Source organism: Lontra canadensis, unplaced genomic scaffold, assembly GCF_010015895.1.
Source record: "Lontra canadensis isolate GAN:19392208 unplaced genomic scaffold, GSC_riverotter_1.0 scaffold52, whole genome shotgun sequence".
In the NCBI taxonomy this organism is placed as follows: domain Eukaryota; kingdom Metazoa; phylum Chordata; class Mammalia; order Carnivora; family Mustelidae; genus Lontra; species Lontra canadensis.
This window is the reverse complement of record NW_022631046.1, coordinates 11,194,658-11,222,408: the sequence shown is the minus strand read 5'-3', so window position 1 is coordinate 11,222,408 and position 27,751 is coordinate 11,194,658. Positions and strand designations below refer to the sequence as shown.

The window sequence follows — 27,751 nt, the reverse complement described above, 5'->3', positions numbered from 1 at the left end:
TGGCCTCTGTTGGATAGAAGCCAGGGATGCTGCTGAATATTCTCCAATGCCCAGGATAGCCCCCACAAGCAAGAATTATCCAGCCCAAAATATTAATAGTTTAGAAACTCTGCTCTTGAAAATGAATTAATTTTAAGGCAAATTAATCACATTGCTTTTAAAATGCACATATCTAGTTGTATTTCTGAAAAAGAATACTGTGCCTTCATGCTAAAATAAAGATGTGCAATCATTAATATGCTATCCTCAGCATTCGTCATCCAGATGTACTCTATAGAATATCCACATTTCATGTATTTTTTTCCTGCTTGGGAAGAAAAAGAGAAAATTCTATCCTTTTAGATAACAAGTACACAAACTTAAGATCTCCCAAACATTAATCAGAGGTCTATGCAAATCACAAATGTCTGCTAATGAGATAATAGTTATTTGTTACTAAATTAAGAAATGATCACGTCACACTTACTTCTTACTTGAAGTGTCGTAGAGAATGATTCTTTTATCCAAGCCTATAGTCACAAATAGCAATTCATTGACAGGAGAAAAACAGATGCCCGAAGCTGGAGCTTTATGCGTACTGTCAAAGTTATGGTATGGACTCTGACTATTCACATCCCAGAGAGTTACTATTCCATTATCTGAAACACTGCCCAGTAGTGATTTCTTAAACAAGGAGTACTTCAGGTGCCGAACAGACTGTAAAGATAAGAATAAATTTTATGCAATTGTAAGCATTCATAAGAACATTTTATATAATATAAATAATGGCAACAGTCAACCACACTAGTGACAGGGGATTTAGGACTTTCTGGTTTATAGAGTAACAGGTTTCAACTATGACAACCATAAAAATCACTTAGTAGACTAAAAGATGATCCTAAGACATACCAATATTCTAGTAATTAAATATTTGTCATTATTTTATCTTGGAATAGAGTTACCTCAACCTCCCCTTTTATAGAGGAAAAATATAACAAGTTGAGATTAACTACAGTAATTCATCAGGGTTAGGAACACCTACCATAAAAAGGCCCAGTAGCTAATCACAGCCAAATCACGAATAAGAGAACACTGACAGAGAATAAGCAATATTTCAAATTTATTTTCTCTACATATTTTAGATATTTGGATATATTTTTTGAATCTAAGCATTTGATGTACTGGCAATTTAGCACCTGAAGTATTATAAAAATTTAACTAACCACAAAGAAAGAATTGACAACACTCTAGAGTAGGAATGGACTGTATCCTTTCAAAAGAATCAGCCTGAGGGCAATACTGGCCTTTCTCTAAACATGCATCCCTGGGGGTAGTAGAAACATTCTCTTTCTAGTTTCTGCTGGATCAGAATAAACAAAGATCCAGTTTGAGTAAACAGATCTTGAATTACACCTAGATGAATTTTATCTACTTTTACTAAAATGTTGCTTTCAAACATGGGTTGATATTATCACTTACTGAGCTGAGGATTAAGTATCTTACATTTAAGCTAATTTCTCCCTGCACAGAAACAGCAATATAAGTATAGAAATTAATAGTAGAATCCCTAGCAGTGGGAAACTGGTTTTCAAAGAGTTAAGTTTACAGTTTCAAATAAAGCAGTGAATCAGGCTCTAGTAAGCAGACAGTAGCTATATATATAGGTTCCAGATAAATCTGGCACAAAACAAAAGTCAAATCTGAAGGGGTTTTTGTTTTTTTCTGTCTAATCTATCATACTCCAAAAGCTTCTATATACCACTAGAAACCACACAGAAATCACAGCTTCTGTATCTTAAAAACTCATATACTACCTATTTCTAAGATTTTCAAAATAATATGTATCAGCCCTCAATAACAAAAATATTTATGAATAATACAAAATAAATTCTGTCTAAGGAAACAAAAGGAGTATTTGTTACCAGACACCTTAATGTTAAGATAATTACTATGGTCATGCATTAAATATGGCTCTTCATTTTGATACAGTTAGAGTCCAAAAAGAAAATATTGGCTTATATTTTGCATTTTTGTTGAGAAAAAGTATATTAACTCCAACAGACAAATCTTTCCTCTGGTCTACACTCAAGGAAAAATAAACTACTGGGACCTTAACTATATAAAAAACATAGAGGGCACCTGGGTGGCTTAGCTGGTTAAGTGTCCAACTCTTAATTTCAGCTCAGATCATGATCATGAGATCAAGTCCTGTGTCAGGCTCCATGATGTCTGTGGAGTCTGCCTGAGGTTCTCTCTCTCCCTCTGACCCTCCCTCCACCCCCAAGCATACACTCTTTAAAAAAAAAAAAAAAAAGACACAGAGATCCTTAGTGAATTGCGATTGTTTATAGAGTCACATATCAACCTAGCAAAACATTAATTTAAAAAAAATTCTGTAGCACGTTAAGAGTTTATATACTTATGGTCCTTCATATAATCTAAATTTAGATTAGATACACAAGCAGAACCTTAAAAAAAAAAAACTAACACCATAAAACATAGATCTCATATTGTTTTTCAGAGTCCATAGTCAAACAATCTGAGGGGTCTGAAGGGGAGGGGGTGGGAGGTTGGGGGAACCAGGTGGTGGGTATTGGAGAGGGCACGTATTGCATGGAGCACTGGGTGTGGTGCAAAAACAATGAATACTGTTACGCTGAAAATAAATTACAAAAATTAAAAAACAACAACAACAACAACAAAAACCATAGATCTCACAGATCCATGAAGTACACAGAATTCAATCTCTTAGCCACAGGATTCCCACTGGAAGGTGGTCATCCAGAATCTATTTGAATATAGCAAGGAACAAGGAGCTTACTACTTCATAAAATGAGACTTTATAAATAATTAAAAATGCATTTCTTGATTAAGTCAAAACCTAAATTCTATATATTGCTTCATATTCTATGGCCCTATATGACAATCCTTGAAGAAAAGAAAAAAGGCTAACAATAACCATAAATCTTCCTCTCAGATAACCTGGGTTCAAGCAGGGTCTCAGCCAAACTCTGTAGGGTCTTGGGTAAATTACTTAAACTCTCCAAGTCTCAGTGTTCTCATCTACAAAACAGAAAATGCTCTTATTTCCCAGTCAAAGTTGTTCTAAGGATTAAACAGACTCTCTGCACAGAGCCATGTGCACAGCAGTAGTTGCCACTACCCTCACAGGCTCGTGACTCATTCTTCATTGTTTATATATCCATTTGACCATCTTCTACACATATTTTTGTAAAAGACCCTTAATCAGCCAAACTAATTTCTTTAAATGTCTCCCCTCTATCCCTCGGATACATTTCTGACCTTTCTACAGCTATTAAATCATCATGTCTTTATTTAAATCATCATGACCAGATATTGGGTCATAGTTTGTTGGCCCCACAGTTTTCATAAATGTTTGCAAACAAAACAAAACAAAACATGGTGTATCTAGGTAACTTAGTCAGTTAAGTGTCTGCCTGCCTTCTGCTTAGGACATGATCCCAGAGTCCTGGGATCCAGGCCCACAGAGGGTTCCCTGTTTATCAGCGAGCCTGCTTCTTCCTCTCCTTTCCACTCATGCTCTCTCTTGCTATCTCCATCACTGTCTCTTTCTCTCTCAAACAAATAAAATCTTACACACACACACACACATAAAGAGGAAAAAACCATCCATAATCCTACCACCTACAAAAAAACTGGTTTACATAAGTTTTGTTGTAAATAAGTCTTAGTTTTATTGTTTAAATGTTTTTCTGTGTGAATGTATGCTTGTGTATATTAAGTATAAACAGAAAATCTGGGATCACACTTTATTATTATAAAGTCCACAATGTCATTAATATTTTCTACTACATGATTTTAACAGCTGGATAATACATGAATATATATCAATTTATCTAAATAATCCAATGATGTACATTTAGGTTATTTCCAATTTCTAAGTACTCTAACTACTATCACTTTTAAAAACTGCTAATTTATGAGAGAATTTGTATTTCACTATTGTTCATGCTTTAAAGGTTCTTGGTTGAAAAATGCTAAGTGACCATCTGTCTTCCTTCTTTTGTGAATTGCACATTAATCTACTTTGCTTATTTTCTATTGGGCTATTAAGATTTTTTAAAATCCCAATTTGCAATTGATCTTACTATAATAAGGACATTAAAGCTCTCATAAGTATAAATATTTTCCCATTTTTCTTTTAATTTTGTTAATTTTTTTAAAATAGTGCCTTTTTTTCAGCTTTTAAGTTTTTATGCATGTAAGTTTATCAAATATGTCCCCCTAACTTATAACTTTGTTCTTATACTTAGAAAAGCCTTACCTTCACGGAGATAAGAATATATATATTCATGTATTATTATAGCTTTATAATCTGTAATGTGTGTACCTAAATACATATATATGTAGATATACATATATACTAGATACTATATATACAAATATATGTATACAACAGATACTATACATACGTGTATAAACACATACACACATATAAATATACACAGTATTCCTTCAACTGCATCCCCTCCCTCTTCTTAAGTCCCAGTGTCTTGTCTCAAGCACTGATCAACTATCACTGGAGGTACTGCCCACTTCATTCTCAGTGGCTCACTATCCTTCCTTCACCCTGCTGCAGCAATAACTTCTCCAAAACTAGAAATCTGAACATATCTGGCTTGCTTAAAATCCTTTTAACTCAAAGACTCTGCGAAGTTAGTTGTTACAAGTGGCAGGTTTCTGAAGCTCTCTGAATTCCCCCACGTATGTGTGTGTGTGCCTGCGTGCACACATGCACGCACACACATGCAGAAAAGACTTAACAAGTAGGCCTGGACTGCCTATCCTTACAAAGTCCTATATCTCAAGGCTGGCCCTCGGCTGGTGTCTGGGATTTGGGGAGGTTTTCCACTACCCTAACTGATAAGAGCGACTCACTGACTGATAAAAGTGGCTCACTGTGCCGAAACTATTAGCATGTAAGATATGGTTTATGACTGGACCATGGCTGAACAGCTGCTTTCCTTCTGGGAGTTAGAAATTTTAATATATGCTACATAGAGGTGTCTAGGTAACTAGCCTCCATTAAAAACTCCGGGCAATGAATGTCTAATGAGCTTCCCTGGTGGACAGCACTACATACGTGTCACAATTTGATGCTGGGGAAATTAAATACATACTCTCCACTGAGAGAGGTTGCTTCGAAGCTTACACCTTGTTTCCTCAGGACTTCACCCCATGCACCTCTTCTCTGTACTGATCCTACTTTGTACCCTTTCACTGTAACAAATCATGGACATATGTATGATTATATGTTGAGTTCTGTGAGTACGCCTGATGAATCATTAAGCCTGTCCTTGGGGATCCCTGGTACAGTGAGTTTAAATAACTGAGGGTGCATATGTGTGTGTGTGTGTGTTTTACAGACAGACAGCAAAAGTAAAATCCCATGAACATTTGCAACAAAACTGAACAATCAGGGATCCCCACAAGCCCCAAAATACATGCTAATAGGTCAACCATTTAGCAGCCACAAGCCCTTCCCAGTATTAGTATCTATGGAAAAGGAGGCAAAAAGCAAGAACAGGGAATATGAGACAGCTCTGAGAATAGGAAAGCCCCAAATAGCCAATAGGTATTTAAAAAAAAAAAAAAAAGGCATAGTGAACAATTTGGCAAGCTCAGCTGAAACCAGGAATATCTGCTGGACTGGTGGGACTATCCAAAGGTCTACAGAAAAGTGTGAACGGCTAGAGAAGTTTATCTGCAATGAACTCCCCAAACTGATCAGCTGAGATGCCTTTCCTCCTAGGTCAGGGCACCACACTAAGGAGACACTATTAGGAGTGTCCTAATAGGAGTGGACACAAACCTGAACAGGATGGAGTCAAAAGAGCTGAAGGAGACATACAAGTCAGTCAGCGGAATAAAGCTAGGCAGCCTCAGAAAACACGTCATCATTAAAACAAACAAAACTAACCAAAAACAAGAGGGAGCTTATAAAGCTAAAAAAGACACCCTAAACCCCATCTCTGTGTAGAGGTTTAGGGAGACTAACTCCACAGATAAAGCCCACATGAAGTTGTTATGAGAACAAGAAGAAAGGCACTTTCAGGAGATGACCAGCAAGAAAATAAAATGATACAAGACATTAAAAAATATATAAATCAGAATTAAAAAACCTAGAAATGATGTGTTAGAACTTAGCAAAGAATTAGAAATTTCAAAAGTCTCTTCAAAAATAAAGGCTAATTTAAAAGGAATATAAGAATGAATAAACACAACAGATAACACCTTAGAGATAGGAAAAAAGGAAGGAATTTTTGAAAATTAAAAATAAGGAAAAGGTTAAAATGATTGGAAAGTAATAAATCAGTGAAGATAAGATGATCTAATACAGAAAAAAAAAAATACGGAAAATAACAAATACTAAAAGCAGTAATTCAAGAAAACTTCCCTGAAAGAAAAGATCTGAAACTACATAGTAAATGAGTACACCATGTCCCTATGAATAGAAGACAGAGTGACCAACACCAAGACACAGTCTAACAAAATCCTGGACTTTAAACAAATATCTATCTATCCGTCTCCTTTGGACATCTAAGAAAAAAGAAACAAGTGACCTCTAAGGAAAAAAGTACTTAAATTATTATCAACGTTTGAGACCAAAAATGATAGCAGTAACACACTGAAGTTCCTCAAGGGAAAAAAAATGTGAGCCTCCTACTGAATTACACCAAAAGAGAATTTATGTCAGAGAAAAAGTCAAAAAGCAGAAAATACATACTATGGAAACAATATTAATATAGGTGCTCATTGTGATTATAAAACTTTGGAAACTACCTAAAATATAGGAATGTTTAAACTGTGGCATTTGGACAATGGGATATTATGGAGCCATTAAAAAATTATGGTCATGAGGGCGCCTGGGTGGCTCAGTAGATTGAGCACCCGACTCTTGATTTTGGCTCAGGTCATGATCTCACGGTCATGGGATCCAGCTCTGTGTGTTGGTCTCCACACCAGCAGGGAGTCTGCTTGAGATTCTCCCTCTCCCTCTAGCCCTCCCTACCACTCATGTGCACTTTCTCTCCTTAAAATAAATAAAGAGATGTTAAAAAAAAAAAAAAAAGTTATGGTTATGAAGACTAGTAAAATAAGAATACCTGGGATGGAACACTACAGTGAAAAAGGCAGAAAACAAGACAGGACCAAAAGAATGATTATAATTGTATGGAAGGAAGATAGAGCTATACACAGAAACATTGTAAGAAAACATTCTTCCGATTACAGAAAATTTGGAAGAGCGAAATAGAAGGAAAAAAAATAGCCTTTAAAAAGTATCTACATTAAAGATATAGATTAGAAGTTTATTTTATGCCAACATGTCAATTATAAAACTGCTTAAAGAATACACTATATAGGCGAGACAAATATACACATATATTAAGAAAATACATGGAGGACATATTATCATGCAAACATTGTATATCAATGTTCCTATATAATAACATCAAGGAGGTCACTATTCTAAAAATAAAGCTTTGTAGTCAGTCAAACTCTGAGTGGTAAAATTCAGGTATAAATATAACTAGACAAACAAGTTAACCTAATTAAAATTATACTCATTCTTGATAAAATTATTATTAAGTGTAACTAGCAATTATTTACATTTACCGGATTCTGTACCCAAACAGGGTTACTAAGACTTAAAAAAAATCTATACCTAATCTATACCTAAAATGTCAAAAATTACATTGAATAAAATTAACTTATTTAACATATACTGAAATACATTATATTTATTTATTTTTTGAAATACATTATACTGGGGCGCCTGGGTGGCTCAGTGGGTTAAAGCCTCTGCCTTTGGCTCAGGTCGTGGTCACAGGGTCCTGGGATTGAGCCCCACATCGGGCTCTCTGCTTAGCAGGGAGCCTGCTTCCTCCTCTCTTTCTCTCTTTCTGCCTGCCTCTCTGCCTACTTGTGATCTCTGTCAAATAAATAAATAAAATCTTAAAAAAAAAAAAAGCAATACATTATACTTAAAATCTTAAAAATAGCCTGCTGCATTTAAAGATAATTTTTAAGTCTAAGGAATCATTAAATAGATCTACTTTGTAACTACTTTGAAAAAGGCTGCGGTTTGGGAAAGGCAACACAGGTTAACCTATTTGTGAGCCCACTGCTGCTGAACTTGCCGAACAGCAACACGCAGTTGTAATCAAGGAAGTCTGTCAGCCCTGGCAGTTCTACACTCCCTCCCCCAGGGCAGAAAGACACTAGGACCCACATAAAACTAATAGCTTCATTTCAGCTCAGACACTTCAAAGTTAAGATCTAAATATATTCAGGCAATCTCATTTCCAATATGAGATCCGGTATAATACAGATTCAATGACACTCCTGGTTTTTGTCACTTTTGCTAAGAAATCAACTTGATGATTTTTAAATATTTCAAATTCTTGATTGTTCATAGAAACAAAAATTAAAATTTTTATTTTAGGGTGCCTGGGTGGCTCAGTCAGTTAAGCATCTGTTTGGCTCAGGTCATGATCCCAGACCATGGGATCCAGTCATCCTCCCCCACTCAAAATCAGGCTCCCTGCTCAGCTCAGGGGGGGAGCCTGCTTCTCCCTCTGCTGCCCCCACCCCCTGCTTGTGCACACACATGTGCACGCTCGCGCTCTCTCTTGCTCTCTCACCGAAATGAATTTTAAAATCTTTTAAAAAAATAAAATTTTTATTTTAATCATTAGATGTGTCCTATCTACTATTTTTTTCAATACCCAGACCCTACCTATAGTAACTGATCATCATAAAAACTGGGCTGACTAATGGTATATTTAAGTTGAATTATGTCAATCTTCCGACAGACTTAAAATTTTTATGAACATGGTCTAAATTTAAGAAATGAGTATTTAACACATTTGAAATCTTAAATTAATTTTAAGAGATCTAATGAATGCTCAAGTAACAATTCTATGCATCTAGTCACCAACAGGTAAAATACACATATCAAAATCATTTGTAGGGAAAAAAAAACACTCCAAAGATTTCAGTTACAATGCTTGTAAAAGGGAAAGATAAGTATGCAGAATCATGAAAACCTGACTTTCTTCACTAAAAAATCTGAAACTGCATAGTTACACAGTGACCAAATGCTATTTCCTAGCCCCGGCACTCTGTGTTAAAAGTACAGAGGGAAATGAAATAATATAATACACATAACATATACAAACATTTGTTCATGGGAAGGGAGAAAAATTAAAATACTCCAGTTCAATTTCCTCACTTTCTTTAATGCTTTCCTTTTTCTAAGTCAAACACACAAAACATGATTACTGAGGTCAAGTTACAACACGCAAATCAGCAGGGGTTTGGAAGGAATACGTTAAACCTAAAGATACTCAAACCAGTTTGGAAAAGTAAATCATAAAAGTTATTTTAATGATTTAATATGATTATTCATTAAAAGCTCACTGACATTCGCTGATCCCTTACCAAATGTTAGGAACGATGCTAAACCCACTCAGCATCTCATTTAGCCCTCAAAACAAACAAAATATAAGATTCTACTGAAAGTATATTCTCATTCTCACTCAGCAGATAAAGAAAAGGAGGCCTGAGAGTTAAATAACTTGCCCAGGTTCACACAGCTAGCTCTCCAAATAAATGTGTACCTGCAATACAAAACTATACTGAAGATTCTATGGATATGCTGACTTGTGGTAGCAGGAGGCAGAAGACACACGAAAATCTCAGGTGACCTAACATAAGAGATAAGCCTACAGCATTACCGTTTTCCTCAACTAGAAGATAATGTAAATTCAGTTTTGCTATGCAAATAATCAATGAAAATCCTTTGAAAATCAACAATACAGTGACCTATCGATCACCTAGAATTTTAAAATATCTTTAAAGTGACAAGAGAATGCTGCAAAGTTTCCAGAAGCTTGGGATTCTCAAATCTTTATACATTCAGCTGCTTCTGAGCTAGAAAGAGATCCCAAAGAAAACAGAGCTACCACTCTTAAAGAACAGATCTTCAAAACAGTCAGTTAGAAGTCCTGCAATCTAAAAGTCCTTACTTGTAAAACGAAAAATGAGAAAATGAAAAATGAAAAAAAGTTTGTAACATACATTTCACAAGTGAGTAGCAAAGATTAAACGAGAAAATGTAATATAAAGCAGTAATCACAGTGCCTGAAACACAGGAAATGGTAGTAAGGATTCTACAAAGGTGATAATCTCTGCCCAGAATGCTCTCCAAACCCTCTCACCACCTACAGTCACCCCAGTGGCAACAGGATGCTCTTTGCAATGAATAATGCTGACGTTTAAATATACACCTGTATGGAAAGGTGAATCCTACATCTCCCACCATACAGAAAAATTATTTTAAATGGATGATAATACACATAAATGGGAAAGGTAAAACAATAAAGCTTCATCTAAAGGTAAAACAAAAAAAGGAAAACAATAAAACTTTATCTAAAAGAAAACAAAGGACACTATTTTTAAGACCTTGGGGCGAGCAACATTCTTTCAAGAGAACACAAAAAGCAGCATCTGTAAGTGAAAGTGATATACTGGACTAGATTTCATTAAATTTAAGAACTTCTGTTCATTTTTTAAAGAGGCATTAGAGTTAAAAGGCCAGCTCTAGATTAAAAGAAGATATATGCAGCATGTATATCCAAAAGATTACTCCATCTGGAATATAAAACTATAAATCTATCAGAAAAAAACACATGTAACAAAACACAAGGAAGAACAGACTTGAACAGTCACTTCACAAAAGAAGGCAAATGAAAATACATCCAACACGCAGAAATGCGAATTAAAACCACAATGAGATATCAACACAATCATCAAAATTGTTATAACTAATAAGATAAACAATAGTTGGTGTTAGAAAAAATGTGGAGGGGTGCCTGGGTGGCTCAGTGGGTTAAAACCTCTGCCTTCAGCTCAGGTCATGATCCCAGGGTCCTGGGATAGAGGCCCGCATCGGGCTCCCTGCTCGGCAGGGAGCCTGCTTCCTCCTCTCTCTCTACCTGCCTCTCTGCCTACTTGTGATCTCTGTCTGTCAAATAAATAAATAAAATCTTTAAAAAAAAAAGAAAAAGAAAAAATGTGGAGCAACTGAATCTCACCAACATTGCTGGTAGAAGTGTAAAATGTCACAAGCACTTTAGAAAGCTTTTTGGCACTTTCCAGTAAAGTAAAGCACAAAGCCTATGCTAAGACCCACGCCAGGTCTTAGGCGCTGCCTAAGCAAGTTCATTCCTGAGTATTTACTCAAGACAAATGAAAACATATCTCCACAAAAAGACATACATAAATAATATTCACAGAAGCTGTACTGTAACAGCTAAAACTAGAAACAATGCAATGTCCATCGACAAACTGTGACATATTCATATTATGGAAAACGACACAGTAGTAAAACAGTATGAGCTACTATTCCATGCAACAAGTGAAGTCTTCTAGTGAAGACTAGAAGAAACCAGACACATCCAATTCCTTTAAGAAATATAAGGTAGTGCCTGGGAAGGGTTAAGATGGAGTCCCCCGGTGTGCCAGAAATGTTCTATATCTTGTTCTATACCTTCTATACCTATACCAGAAATGTTCTATACCTTCTGGTAGTTACACAGATGTATGCATATATAAAAATTCATCAAGCTATATACTTAAGATGTAGGCACCTTATTATTTAAATCATATCTCAATTTTAGAATTTAAATACTCTGCACATAATAAAGCCAAGAGCAATAACTAAACTTAATGTTTTCAGAACTATTCCTTCAAGTCTGTTTTTTTTTTTTTAAGATTTATTTGTTTATTTATTTGACAGACAGAGATCACAAGTAGGCAGAGAGGCAGGTGGGGGGGGGGGAGTAGGCTCCCCGCTGAGCAGAGAGCTGAATCCCAGGACTCTGGGATCATGACTTGAGCTGAAGGCAGAGGCTTTAACCCTTTAAGCAACCCAGGTGCCCTGCTTCACGTCTGGTTTTAATCAAAAAACAAAACAAAAAAAAAAAAAAAAAAAAAACTCTCTAGCAAGATACAATAAAAACTGAAATATAAGAGTACACATGGTAGGTATCTGACCTAACTTTTATGTTACTAAAAAGTCAGCCCAGAACTTTTAATCTAAATGTGTCATGCTTTTAACATATCAAAAATCTTAAAAAAAAATTGGAAAGGAAGAAAGAAAATTAATTTCCTGAAAATGCAAGACATGTGAACACTAGATTAGATTTTTTTCACTATAGTTCCAATGCTTAGGCTTTATGTCTCATTATCAAAAAGCAAATAACCAAAAAAGGAATGACAAAAACAAAATATTACTTCTTGCTTTTATGACAATATTAATATGTTCTCTGTGGCAAATCAATTATCCACATGCATAAAATGCAGAAAGTGGAATTACCTGTAAAGACTTTTCTTTCAGTTCAGGTTTCTAGGATTCTGACATTCAAATAATCAAAAACTCTGATTAGCTCCTCAAATGCCTTCCAAAATATAAGCTGAATCTTTGGTCTGGCATTCAAAGTTCCACATTAACACTAGGCTCATACTTATCTTTCCAATCTTTTTTCACATTGGCTCTATATAGAAACCTATGTGCCTTCCTTAGTTCTTTAGATTTCCTACATACAAAATATCCATCTCCCAAAGTTCTGTATTAGCCTATTAAGATCTCTGTTATCTCTGAATCCACTCATATATTTATTAAGGATCTTTTCCATATAAAGTACAAAGCTGGATAATGGTTGAGGACCAAGAAACAAGACATGGTTCCACCTATAAAGTGGGAATGTAAAGAGCTACACTTATTAAATATTCATTAGGATCAAGTAATTAGCAAAGAAGCCAATTTATACTGTAGTAAAACAAAATAAAATTTTTTTAAGTATTAGACCCAAATGAAATCCTCCCTCCTTCACTCTTCCCTATTGTACTCCCAAGTAGTTCTCTCTAACTGCTCTGAATCACTATAACATTGTTTCATATCAATCATCTATAATACCATTTTTATGTTTATCCAATACATAAGAAACTTGAAAAGACTTTAAGGCCAAAACGATTATAATAAAAAGTAAGAATTAAAAGAGATTGCACCTCATTGGAAATTTCCGTGGAGAATATCAGAGAAAGCTAGCCAAGACTTAGATTTCTTAGGTTTCAATTAACTGAATTAATTCTTTTACAAATTTTACAGACGAATATTACATAAGGAAAAAAAATTACTTGACTAATTTTCCTTCATAAAGTTTCCCTCACTACTCCTGTATTAACCCAAAAGTCCATAAATAAGCTTTGGGACTTTCGCTATCACATATTTACACAAAAATCAAAGCTCAATTAACCATGTGCCTAAATACACTCAACCATCCACATCCACCAAAAAGCATTTATGAACAGAAGTATCTGTCTTGTAGCTGACATAATCTGAGCTATGATAACTGTGATGTTATAAAGATTAATATCCATATTTCAGATTTAACCTACCCAAAAGCTGTTTATATTCTGTCATATACAGTTATATTCTAGGAGCATATTCAATGGCATAACTGACTCATGTAGGCAACATAATCTAGTATGAATTACCTTGTTATTTGAACATTTTTAAACAATACCATTAAAAAACAACTAGCTCTAAGTTTTTTAAGCAAGCTAAATGCAAATTTTAAATACTTAATTTTGAAAACTTAAAATCACTATCTTATGTGAGATAATTCAAAATCTACCTCATCAACTCTGATTTGAATAAATATAAACTGTACCTGGTTACTGCCATGGCCAAAAGGAGTACCAGATAAATTAGTGGTTACACTGTGCAAAATAATTTCACCACTGAGAGATCCAGAAGCAATGTAGCAATCATTCCAATTATATGTGACACAAGTTACTTCATCTTTATGATCCTGAAAGAAAGTAAGTACACTGCCACATAACCTCGCACTGCACATTTTCATGTTTTTTACATTTTTTGTAAATATTATGTATTTGTAAATTTAATATCTACTTTAACATCTTCCCCAAATAACCTAAAAAAAATTACTCAAATGAGTAGGAAACTATCTGATCAACACCAAGTCTTCTCAGGGAACAGAGATTTAGTTTTCATAACTGTAATAATGAGCAGGCACTTTGAAACAAAAGACAAAAGGGAAAGGTAATTTTCTAGACCGCGTTATGTCTACCTTCCACTGACAAGTAACATTTATTCCAAGTTGACTATTATGAGAATCCCTGGCCTTGAGAGAATCACGGTTCAGTGAAAAGACAGGACATTTAAATTAACCTGAAAATGGTGGAAGGAATGCTAGATGAGTAGTAGAGGCAAAGTGTCTTAGGAAAGAGAAAGAGGCATGACTATGACCTGAAATGACAGAAGCAGCTGTGGGGAAGACATAAAACTCTAGTTCGACAGTAAAGAAAAAATAAATGATAAGCAGGGGAGGGGGAAAGAAACCAGACACACGAAATGGAAGAGAGCAAAAACAAAAGCTCCCAAGCCAGAATAAGCAAGGCATAGCTGAGACACAACAGCAGTTGTTTTCATTTGCTGGGAACATTATGAATTCTTATTCAACCTTAGAAGAATCCTGGGAGGCAAGCTCACTTTTCTCATTTCATGGACAAGTTCACTACATGAGGCACAGAAAGGTTAAGGAATCTGTGCAAGCTCACATAACTACTAAGTGGCAGATCCAAGATTCAATTCCAGGTCAAAGCCCAAAGCCTATTTTCCTCTCTATACAAGGCTGTCTCCCAATCCAAAGGGGAATCCACTTTGAGGAAACAAAACTGGTTTTAAACTAATGGGGTTCACAAGCACTGTATTTTCCAACATCAAATTAGAGATATCTAGCAGGAGCATAGAAAAGTGATCAGGGTTAGATGTATAGTTTTTAACAGTTTGCTGTTGTATCTTAATAATATAAACAAACTAACTTTTGTATCTAATAATTAGATTAATATCAAGAAAAGTAGCTATAATATTCTACTTATAATCCAATGTTTTCAAGTGGTCCTTTGAGCATGTCTACAGGCATCTTTACATGTTATTATACTCTCTTAAATAAAAAAAACAATTGCTATCCTGAGGAAAAAATGTCTGATGAGAAGAAAAAAAGCAGATATTTAGTGCATTGGTCCCATTTGGAAAATTATGAACATGAGTTCCAATACAATTTCTGTGACTTTATAATGAAGCAGGGATCTTCCTTATTTTAACGTGGAAAACAAGTCATTCAGTAAATATTCAGTAAGCACCTACCAAGTGCCAGAAATTGTGTGTCCAGGGAGAGCACCACAGAGAAGAGACCCAAAGGTGAAAGATTAGATTTCCCACTATCGCAATTACTCAGCCAAATACTTGGTAACTGAATGAATAAAGAAATGAAGTACTCTAAGAGTTGCAAACAATGAGAAGATACAAAACTATCTGGAGTAACTGGGAAAACTGAGGATAGAAAAATAAGTGGGATTATGCCACGCCATAGAGGTAGGGTAAGTGATGCTCCTAAAATAAATGAGAATATGTGACAGAAGTGGCCACAGCCTTCAAATCTCTTCTCAATTCTGTAAAATAATCTCTTTCATAGTAGGTATATCCCTCTGAATAGCTTTAATTCAATTTCACAATTTAAAAAATTAAACAATGGATAATATCTGAGTTTGTAACTCATCTTTGTCATTACTAGCTGTTTGATACTGAACAAGTTCTTTAATATTTTTGAGCCAGAGTTTTCCATGGGTTCACAGAAATAGTACTACCTGCTCTGCAGAATTCTTGTGACACAAAGAATAAATGTACGTTAAGCACAGTGGCTGACATATCAAACAACTCAATAAAAGTTAACTATTCTTATTACTGGCAACTCTTCAATTTTCCATAAGGCTTTCCAAAGTTTAGCTAATATCTAAAATAATGAACTTCCAAAGGTAATATTTTATGCAACAATTACAGGATTATATTTGTTTAAAACAAAATCATTCTTCTACATATAATTTCCTCAGTAAGAATTAACCCAATGACATCTGACATTAACAAAATGATAATGTGTCTAGCATTTGCTTCAAAATAATCTGAGGGTGAGATTATATAGTAATCTTATTATAGAGTAGATAAGGGCACATATAAAATAATATTGGCCATGAGTTGATCATCAATGTCAGATGAATGTGTGTACTCCTATGGCTAGAATTTTTCATATTAAAAGTTTTTTAAAGACATATGAAAATGAAAAATAAGTTTAAAGGTGAATTTCCAAATATTTGAAGTACATTATAGTGAAAAGGAGAATTCCCAAAAAATCATCATAACCCAGAAGCTTTCATGGGATGAATATTTTTATTTTCTAAAACTACAGAGAGCTAATTATTTAAAGAAACACTAATTGTAAATAATAATTTTATAAAATAGTTCATTACCGAGATGAAAACACACACAAAATAACACAAATAGCCACAACCATATCCATTAGAGAACTAAGAAGTCAAATCCCCAACTTTGATTAGTAGGTTGATTACAGCCATCCCAGAACCACCCTCATTTTTTCAAAGAGACTTAAAAAAAGATTTCTGATGACAACTCATACTTTAGAAAAAATTAAGGAAGTGGTTCACTGAAAAAAGAGTGGAACTAAGTGAAAAGAATAAAGGAAAAGTTTTAAACACCAACAATATGCATTAGTGACATACATGGAGGTAAAAATATACCAAAAAAAAAAATTCTGACTTAAATATCATCTTTATTTTCCCCTAACAAATCTCACTTCAATTCTGAAGCATCTTATTTTATCATAAAAGCTCAAAATTAAAAGTTTGGCAAATACTCTAAACATCATAAGATACTCATTACTGCAAGGATTTTTTTTTTTTTTAAAAAAAACAGTAAGTTGCTTACCTTAAGAGATCGATGAACTCTTTTTGATTTTAAATCCCAAATGTTAACAGTGTGATTTAGGCCTCCACTTACCAAATACATAGATGTGGAATTTAAACTGACACATGTTTGCTTTTGCTATTAAAGAAAGAAAAAAAGTTACCTTAATTTAACAGAGCCCAGAGCTGACTTTCAAATCCCATCCAACACTTAGTGAGCACTCTGTAAACATTTGTTGAATTAAATGCTATAAACACGCTAAGACTCAGATTCACCTCTCATCATCTTCCACATGCATCCAACAGCTTGAAAGGAGTTCAAAAAGGCTTCAAAAGGCACTCAACGAGAGCAGTGTTCTCCTCCATAGAACAGAGCTGACAGAGGAAGCTTAGGGAACACCAGCAAGTCTTGGCCTCCCATCATTGCTTACTTGCTCTTATACTGCCCCTCAGTAAAACCTACTCTTGCACTTTCAGAGTATCTTGATTCTTGAATCTAGAATCAGCCCACAGCTCAGGAAACACTAAACATAAAAGAGACTTTATTTATTTATTTATTTATTTATTTATTTATTTATTTATTTATTTTTAAGATTTTATTTATTTGACAGAGGCAGAGATCACAAGTAGGGAGGGAGAGGGAAGCAGGCTCCCTGAGAAGCAGAGAGCCCAATATGGGGCTCGATCCCAGGACCCTGAGACCATGACCTGAGCTGAAGGAAAAGGCTTGGGAAAGTTTGTAAAGAGGACAAGATACTTGCCCAAAAATCTCACAACAGAGTCTCCCCCAAAGGAGCCCAAGACTCAAACATGAGATCATCTGAACCTACCTCTACACTCTTCCTCACGTCTGAAAAGGGACCATCCACTCAGTTTCTCAAGATAACAGTCCAGAATTACCCTTGATTCCACTTCTCCTTACCTGCCATCTACTGTAAGTTCTTTAAACTCCCACACTAACATAACATGCTGCTGCTACCAACACACTAATCTGAACCCCACAGAACCACAAGAATAGCAGCCTCCTAACTGGTTGTCCCACTTCTGACCTGACTCCCCTACATTCTAGGTTTCATAAGCAGGATGACCTTTAAAAAATGCAAATCAGATCATGACTCTCCCATTTAAAAAATGCCTATCAGCCCTAGAATAAATTCCAAACTCATTAACCTGGCTTTCAACCCTACTTCATCTCTCACCATTCTCCTCCTCACCCACTAATTCTCCAGCCACTCTGGCCTTCTTCCATTCCTTAAACATTATCAGCCCTGTATTTGCCCCAATGCTTCTATACCTCCCTGGAAACCTAAATTCCCTGAACCCTGGCTAAATGGTTTCTGGTCGACAAGACAGCAACTTCAAAGCCACTCTTTCTGGGGCCCTCCCTTGGCCACCTAATGTAACTTGCTAACTTTCTATCTTATTTTAGTTCTCTATGTAGCAACTTAATCACTATCTGGGTATTCTGTTTAGTAGTTCACTGTCTGTCTTCCACCAGAACGTCAGTTTCATTAGTGCAAAGGCCATATCCATGCTCGATAAATATTAATGGAATAAAAGGCTAAAAATACAGAGGTTTTCAAGTTTTTCTCACAATGAGTATCTGTGAGCATCTCTATCTGGAGGCATCATGAGTAACTATACCACATAGTAAAACACAATGTTCCATGTTTTTTTTCCTATTTAACCCTCAGATACACTCTGTAGTTACATAAATTGTTCTCACCTCTAGTTGAATAGAACGGGGGCGGGGGGAGGTAGTGAATGCCAAAGGGTACCTTTTATGACTTAGCTAAAAGTAAAAATGTAAGCTACATAGGTTTGGGCAAGTCATCTCATCTACATTTCTTCATCTGAGAAGTGAAAAATCAGGAATAGATCTATTGTTCTTACCTTGAGAGTCCATACATCTGAAAAACACCCTGTGCTCAAAAGGGCGCTATTTTTGAAAAAACTTAATTCCAGTATAATTAACATACAGTGCTATATTAGTTCCAGATGTACAGTATAGTGACCATTTCATGCTCATCACGATTACGTGTACTTTCAATGCCCTAGGAGAACACTAGATTCTTATAAGAAACCTTTCCCTACCCCAAGGTTTCTTCCAGGTCTGAAATTTTGACCAGGAGTCAAAATTACTAACATATAAAAATATCAGGAACACATTACATCAATGTTTCAATATAGTTGCTACAATTCCCTTATAGACACCATTCTAGGAACTGAGTTTGGTCTACACAGACTAGTATGATTTAGAATCTGGGGGCACCTGGGTGGCTCAGTTGGTTGAGCATCTGCCTTTGGCTCAGGTCATGATCTCAGGGTCCTGGGACTGAGCCCCACATCAGGCTCCCTGCTCAGTAGGGTCTGGTTCTCCCTGTGCCCCTCCAACTCCACCCATTCCCCCCCCCCCGCCTCCTCCTTTCTCTCTTACCCGTGCTCTCTCTCTCAAATAAATAAAAATATTTAAAAAAAAAAAAAAAGAATCTAGTTATCACCACAAATCAGGAGTTTGCTAAGAGCTATCAAAATAACCTTTAAGGAAAGTAAGAATGGTGTCCATCAAAGATCAATATATTAGTACCCCAATTATCAAAAAAAAATCCTCAAATTATTAAGGACTCAAAACAAAACCTATATTTTCAACTGGCCTACCCTGATGTTAGAAGATTTTTTTTTATGTTGATGTATTATTAATGTAACTAATGAACTTAAATAATTAATGAAAATTGTGTGATTATAGGAATCCCATACCCTAAAACACAAGCAATGGGTCAAGTTTTTAAAATCTAAAAATAAAAGCTGGCCAACCATCTAGGTTATAGAGTAGCCTAAGATATTCATTATTTTACTGTTAATATCAACTTACCTACTCTAAAGAGCTAAAATGCAAAATCAAAGAAAAAATATAAAATTAAAGTTCTACTCTAAAAACGGTGTTAAAGTTAGATAGAATCTCACCTGCCCAAACAGTAATGGTATCATATATCAAATGGCACATGAATAATAGGACTTGGATCCTATATAGCAAAAGTGATCAACAAACTAATATGTTACAAGAAATTACTAACAACGGCTAAAGAACCAATGTTTGCAAAATATTCCTTTAAGCAAATTAAATTAAAGCAGATTCAAATTATAAGTAATGACCTTACTTTCATCTACCTGTATACTTCCTTTTAATTAAACATTTTATTTATTTGGGAGAGAGTACAAGTGAGGGGAGGGACAGAAAGAGAGGGAGCAGACACTCTGCTGGGCCTGGGGCTCAACAAGGTGCTGCATCCCAGGACCCTGAGATCATGACCTGAGCTGAGGGCAGACACTTAATCAACTGAACCACCTAGTCACCCCGCAACCACCTGTATTCTGATGTGATTTCTTAACTGTAGGAAAGAGAACTAGCTACAGCAATTGATGTGGAATATTCACAAAATCCTTAGAATTGTGTCACATTTTTAAATATTGTCTACTATTTTCATAATTCAACAATAACAATAACAAAGTTCCCAAACTGTTCTAAGGCACAATGTATAGAAGGAGCACAATATATATTGTAGTAGAAGTAGAAATCGAGATTGTTTTGATATTGATATTCAATTCAACAAATGTTTGTTGACACCTTTGATAGTACCTCAAGATCCAAAAATGACTAAGATGTTCTGCCTGTTCTTGAAGAGCACAGTTTACCTCTTACCAAACAGGGATGCTCTCTGCCTCAATTTCACTTAACTGAGTTTGAACAGGCAATGTGTCTCAAATGCCATATCTGCCCTCAGCAGACATTCTTTGCCCCAGACTCTAGCATTTGTGGGCTGGATGTGATGCTTGTGTCAATCCCACCTACCTTTAGGAAAGGATGGATAGAAATCATAAGTCCTTTTTTAAAGTAGATGAGCTCATACTCCATTGCCCTTCTGTGTTCTTTCTAATTGAGCTATCTTACCCATTCCAGTGTGTAAAATTATGACAATTCACAATGGTTGTGAAATTGTGCTATGAAAACTTTGAACCTTAAATTAAGAACAAGCTATCAACTACTTGTACCTTTTTAGTTAAACCTTACTTTAAGAAAAAAAGCTTTCAAGGAGTGTGACTAAAAATGAGGACACAATCATTATCCTGAATCAAAGGGATTAACATATAAAACAAAAAGATGAGAAAAAAACATGCAGTGAGAACTTCACTTAAATGCTCAGGGACCAAGGCTCAGGTTGACAAAGCCACCCTGTTCCAGGAGAGCTTGGGGAGACTCAGGGCCCTCAGTAACCGGAAGGACAGAAGCTAAAGCAGAAGCTACCATCACACAGGGGTCCTTAGTTGATGGTCCTAAGCTCAACATCAGTAAGGACAGGACTACATCATTAGGACCCTAATGGTCAAATCAAGCTGGTGACCGAGGTCAGGACTTGGGTTTTAAAAAGGCAGCAACACCAGGAAATCTTCCAGAGGAGATGGAGAAAGCAAGTGACCAGCTGACAGAATCTAAGTCCTTGAGTGCTCCCCTAGGATCAGCTATTATTTTACCTGAAGATGTTTCAGTGCCTATCTCCTCTTGAAGTGTACCGTATTATTTTGAATTTCGGTTAAGACTAATACTTTCAAACACCTTTATATATTTAGTTGCACACACCACTAGAAGCAGTTACCACCCAAGTAGAACTAAGAGTTTTTAAAGTTGTTGGTTTTTTTTTTTATCACTTACCCCTTCACCAAGCTCGAAAAGTAAAAAAGGTTTATTTTTGTAATGTGAAACAACAATTTTGTCGCCACTGGAAGACGCTGTCACGAGAAAGTTATCTAAATGAAGAGTTATGGAGCATCAAACAATTCATGAGCATCTCTAGCACTACACTATTATTGCAAGAATTGTGACGATAAAAGCAAGTGCACTAACCTAAAAAGACAAGCAAATGAATATAGCTTATACATCAGCTTTCAAAAATGGCTCAGGTTACTAATTAACTAAGACTAATTCTCTCGACTACTACCGCAGGGAAGAACTATCCTCTCTGGCTCTATTACTTGAAAGCTATTTTACCCAAGTGAAATACTACTCCATTTTCAAAGAATAGGCCAGAAGGTCTAATTTTATCCTTCAAGAATGAGATCATGATAAAAGTAACATCTGCAAATATCAATCAGCCTTTTCATCTATGAACACTGCTCAAGATAGTTATTTATTAACACAGTGCTTGGTACCAATTTAAGCTAGGAAGCAAATATTCATTATTAGTCTCCTGTTCATCCATTAAAAATATAAAGCCTGATATATTCTTAGAACTAGAATTTTTACATTAGAATCTTTTAATCTTAAATTAAGAATAAATATTATAGTAAATAGAGCAAATATAAATAAATGTGGTTAAATAGCAACTATGTATGCTATGGAAAAGTTTTATTTTAAATTAAGCTAAATTTATTAAAAACTTAATTTAAAATTACTTATTTTAAAATTTAACTTAATTTAAAATTACAGTACCTTGTTTTACAGAACTTATAAGCAGAACAATCAGTAAACACAAAGCACTGTAAATTATTTTTAAATTAAAAAGATTAAATACAATATAATCAAGAATAATAGCCTAATTTTGAGAGTCACAATGAATTAAAATATCAGAAGTTTAAATCTTTGCTTTTTAACAAGTGAAATCTTAACTAGCTTGCTTTGGGCGGTTTCTATAATATTCGTATATTTCATGAATAGACCATTGATTGTGATTTTATTATAATGCATGATTCAAACAAAATCATTCCCACCTAGATATTATACCATGGAGAAGAACAAATCATTTCCCTTTCCTTGGCTTCATCCTATGTTTTCTACTACTTTTTCTCCTTAGAATACAGAAAAGGACAACAAAGATAGTATGAGAGGGTAATCTAGTTACTCCTTTTTTTTCTCTTGTAGTTTTAGGAATTGTGAGAAAGTGAGGAACATTACCTAACATGGCCAAAAATTCATTTCTTGGTACCTCACTCTTAATCCCGTTCTTGGAATCCATGCTAAGTGGACTCCAAGTAGCTCAATCTGGGAAGTCCTTGTTCTTTGGTAACTAATGTCTATGGAAGAGAGCAAAGCCTCATTTGAAGACTATCTGCAAAAGTTTCCACTGTGTATTTACTTGTACAATAAAACTCTACAGAAGACCAGTTTCCAAAAGTCATCCCACACAACCTCATGGTCACATCAGTTTGTCAACAGACCATTAAGTGGTTTATCAGCAAATGCCAACTCCCAATAAAACTTCTTGGAATAAAAATAAACCCAAACTAATAAATCCCACCCAGAATTGCTACTTTTCTCTTATATAGTAAGTAATAGGGAAATTAACCTTTACACATAATAAAAAGCTAACAATAAAAAGAAGCAACCTTGCATATTTGTCACTTTCTTTAAAACATTTTTCCCCCACTACCCATCTGGAGAGTCCTTCAAAAATATACTCCCTTCACCAGGTTTGATTAATAGAGCACCAAAGTAATTTATTTTGCTGCTTTAACACAAAACCAAGGAATGATAAAGAGGTAAATTTAATTCAGCAAGAAAATTCATCATTTCTGTTACATATTTGCAAGAATAATTCAGTTGGGCATGAAAACTTCTGTTTTTGTTCATAAATCAGTCATATTTTAAAGCTTTGGTATTTTTACTTTCATCAGGAAACAGAATATTTCATGATTTGATATTGATAAGATCAGACATGTGTTAAAACTTAATTTGTTTTTTAAGTAATAGCCTATATGTGTAAGTTATACAAAAGAATGGTAATTTCTAGCATAACAAGTTTATAGAACATTTCCAGAGTATTTTGTTTACAGCAGTGGCTCTACTGAGAGCTACTGGTTTCTGGTGGGTAAAGGCCAAGAACATTTCCAAACATCCTATAGTGTACACAAGAGCCCCCATAACAAAAAATTATCTAGTCCAAAATGTCAATAGTGCAAGGTTGAGAAATTGTGATTTCTAAGATTTATCCCCTCACTTATTTTATCCACACTTAGGAACTTACTAAGACAGGCAGTGTGTAAATCAGAAATACAAAAAGCTTGGAAAATTCAATCTAAACAATTTCTCTGAGAGATCAGGCTATTTTCATCATAGAAAGAGAAATACAGAGAGTACATCAGTAAGATAAGGATGTTGGACAATTTTAATTTTTATCTCCTCCTCAACTTTGCTTTCTGTCTTTGAGTTCTGTCTTTAATTTGCAGACAAGATCCATAAATAGCCAAATGTTGATGCAAAAACTCATTCCAAAACCATCCAGAAGTTTTCCCACCATTACCTACCTTATTCCATTTGGGTTCAACAACAAAGTATTGATAACAAAACTAATTCTATGGTCTGGATCTAGCAGTTTCTATATATATATATGCATATATATACACATGTGTGTGTATACCTATATACATATATATGTATGCATTCCTATGATGTATTTATTAAATCCCTATTTTACTTTATCTATCTAGCTTTCACAGCTATGCAAAATATATTTCTTATTATTAGTCACATGCAAAAGTTTCATTGATACTGTTATTTTACCTAACAAAAAATGGTTATTTTTAAAAAAAGGATACTATTAGTGCTCCAACACATTGAGCTGATTCCATGTGGTGATGTGTGTGGGCTGAATTTATCCACCAATGTCATAGAAGCAGCATCCCATATTTTAATATCATCTCCAGATGAAGCAAATCTGAGGTTTTCCTGCATGACTGCACCTACAAATAGTTCAAAACAATATATTTAAAAAACACTTAAGGATAGGACAAAAATGAAGGATCTAATCTAAATCAAGAGGCTCTACCTGTCCACTTTTGTTCCAGAAGGTGTGTTCACCACAAAGTAGCTGGAGCGATCCTTCTAAAATCACATTCTCTCAGCTGACCCTTCCAACAGCTCTCCACAGCAATTATAATGAAATCCAACCTCCTTGGCATGCCTTACATGATCTGGCCCCATTGTAACTGTCCTACCTCTCTTCACCATGGCCGCCAGACTCACAGGCCTTCTTTCTTGCCTCGATCTTTCCACTTGCCACCCGCTCTGCCGGGAATGCTCTTTCCCCAGATTTCCCAAGGTCATCTCCTTCACCTCACTCTAGTTTCAGCTAGTCTCCTCAGAAAAGCTTTCCCTGACCACCATGGCTAAAGCAGCCCCATACCAGTTGCCTATTACGCAGTTTCACTCCACCTCCTAATAGCACTTTCTGCTATTTGGAACTCTTACTTCTTCTCATAATAATGTCTGCCTCTCCTGACTAAAACAAAACAAAGATCCTGAAAATGGGTTTTGACTTGTTTACTATCAGTCTTGATATGTTCCTGGCACACAGTAGGTGCTCAACAAATAACTTTTAGCTAGAAAACTTCCTAAACCTCTTAAAAATGTACAAAAAACTGTAGCATCCCTGAGGGTTAGAATCCAGTGACTCCAGTTTTTTCCTAATAACTCCAAAATTAGCAAATACAGCCAAGGGAGATGTCACTAAGTCCCTATACCAACACTTGCTCTACAACACCTCGCTGGTACTGTTTATTCACAGTATATAATTCAAATACATAATTCTGACAAGTGATTTAACAAACCAAGGCAGTCTACAAAACAGAAGGTAAGGGAGCTGCTTTAGGCAGATACTCTAAGAGCATCAAGTACTAATGGCATGACCAGTCAGAAAAAAATGCTCAAAAATACATGGAAGAAAGGAAGGGAAAGGAGCCTAGAAATATACCCTCCATACCTTCCTGATGTGTTCAGTGTTGAGGACAGCACAGTACTAGTGATGTCACAGAGTCCCAAGTCACCAACAAAGCATCACATGTATGTCCAGTGTATCTTATTTCAGAGGTCAAGTTAAGGGTATAATAAATTACAAGGCCCTTTGATTCTCAAGAGACAAAAAACAAAACAAACAAACAAAAAAAAACATTTTTAACATGCTTATAAAAAGATTAAAACTTTTGTTAACTAGAAAAGTCATTTATGTGGTTCATTATGCTTCATTCTTTGGATACAGTATTACCAAAAGCCGTTAGTCATCTGTTGAAATGTGGACATGCAGTGTTTGGATTTGGTGCCTCGACATGCTGTAACATGTGCTGGTTCCCTACTCAGGGTACAATTAAGTGCTGGAAAGGGGGAATCTCTTAAAACCAGTAAACAACTAAAAAATGCCTTTACTATAATCTCACACCATTCCTGTTGAGCTGTGTGGGGCAGTGTGGAAAGATCACTTAAGTCGGGGCTCAGAAAACAGGAGTTCAAAGGATCTGCCCCACAGTTAGGTGGCAGTGACTTTGGCAATCACTTAATGTCGGTTTCCTTCTTTTCAAGTGGAGCGGGAAAGGGGACCATCTGCCCACCTACCTCACTCTTCTGAGAACTGAGCACCTTTAAGGGAGAGGCATTACTCAGTCTCTCAAAGAAGGTCCCATCAAAGTGAGTTGTCAGGACACAAGGCGGCAAAACACAGCCAACCCCGAATTTAGGGACAGCGTCTACAGGGGGAAAAAAAAATCACTACAATACTTAGTTTCAACCTAAGTTCTTCAACTTTACTTGCAGGAGCACCGCTCAACTGGGTTACCTTATAAAATGCATCCGAGCCGTAGGGGAGGGGTTTACAAAAGGGGAGGCGGCCGGTGGAGAAGCGGCAAACTTTCCGGGGGACAGCACACCCCCCGCAGAGCCGCCACCAACCCACCCACCCCAGCTGCCCGGGCCACTCTCAGGCTGAGCAGGTGACTGTCGCAGACGGAGGTGCGCGACCCCGGCCCGCGGCTCCCGGGCACTTCCGCGCCAAACCCGCTGCCGCGCCCCTGCTCGACAACTGTCCGGAGCACCGGACCGGCCACGGCGCGGGGCTCGGGGACCACCGACGCGCCCCGGGGGTGGCCGGAAAGAGGGCAGGGTTCGGGAGTGTGCAAAGACGCGGCGAGCGGCGGCCAGCTAACCCCCCCGCCCTCCGGAACCTCACCTCTCAGCCGCGGTACACCGGGGGCCACCGCGCGGCCCGCTCCGGCGCTGGGCTTCCGGCTCCCGCCCGGACTGTTAAACTTCGGCGGCCGGAAGTCCCGCCCACAAGTAGCGTCACGGGGAGAGGCGTTGCACGGAGGGGGGGTCGGGTTGGCTGGGCAGGGGCGGGGCAGGGCCTCCGCGGCGGTCGCGATCCCACCGCCAGGGCGGGAACTGGAGGGCTGGGAGGCTCGCTCCTTCCAGGTCCCAGCGACGGTCTCGCTGTGCCTTTGTTGTTCATTTGTTCGCTGACTGCCCGGATTGTGCCTGGTTCTAGGCTAGACTCGGTGCGCCGTGATGGGCTTAGCCTGGGAGTGCAGGGATACGGTGAACGTTGTCGTCCCTGGCCTCGTGGAGCTTACAGTTCAGTATAGGAGGCAGACGTTAATAAATAATTACGTATTTAAAAGTGAAGCTGACATTGGTTCAAAGAAAAGCTAACAGTTGAATGAAAAATATATGAAAGGGAAATGAACATGGGTATGGGTTTAGGAAAGGCTTCCTTGAAGAGGAAACCATGGAGAGCAGATAAAACCCCATGCAATTTACAAACCAGAAGGTATGCTCAGAAAAGCCAAGAAATAACCAAAAGTGTAAGTGTCTGAGATATATGACTTCAAAACCCAGGATCTTTCTTCCTAATCATTGATCTTTCTTCTTAATCATGCTACAGGGTCAGGAACATCAAACACCATCTGGTTGAGAATTCGGAAAGCGAAGTTTCTCAGAGTGGAAAAAAGAGCTGCCAAACTGAGTTTTCAATACCAAGTCCTTTTTTTTTTTTTTTTTTAAGCTCTAATGACAATTTTTGCTGAGAATACTTATAATAAATATGGGGCATTTTTTCTGCAAACAGTA

The 27,751-nt window shown here is 36.4% G+C and overlaps 1 protein-coding gene across 4 annotated transcripts in view; it reads right to left on the bottom strand.

Annotated features, from left to right (window-relative positions):
• The window catches only part of NEDD1 (NEDD1 gamma-tubulin ring complex targeting factor), a 47,000-nt gene extending 20,060 nt beyond the window's left edge, over nucleotides 1-26,940 (bottom strand). For 2 of the 4 annotated variants that reach the window (XM_032874283.1, XM_032874285.1), the window contains exons 1-7: nucleotides 26,856-26,940; nucleotides 26,246-26,376; nucleotides 24,457-24,600; nucleotides 21,578-21,672; nucleotides 16,892-17,008; nucleotides 13,761-13,901; nucleotides 467-696 (exon numbers count right to left, since the gene is read on the bottom strand). In XM_032874283.1, coding sequence (XP_032730174.1) covers nucleotides 467-696; nucleotides 13,761-13,901; nucleotides 16,892-17,008; nucleotides 21,578-21,672; nucleotides 24,457-24,592 — 719 coding nt within the window. In that variant the 5' untranslated portion in view covers nucleotides 24,593-24,600; nucleotides 26,246-26,376; nucleotides 26,856-26,940. Of the gene's footprint in view, nucleotides 1-466; nucleotides 697-13,760; nucleotides 13,902-16,891; nucleotides 17,009-21,577; nucleotides 21,673-24,456; nucleotides 24,601-25,619; nucleotides 25,750-26,245; nucleotides 26,377-26,855 lie in introns of those variants that run through there. The other 2 variants (XM_032874286.1, XM_032874284.1) reach the window with 2 other exon arrangements.
• Nucleotides 26,941-27,751: the final 811 nt, after the last annotated feature.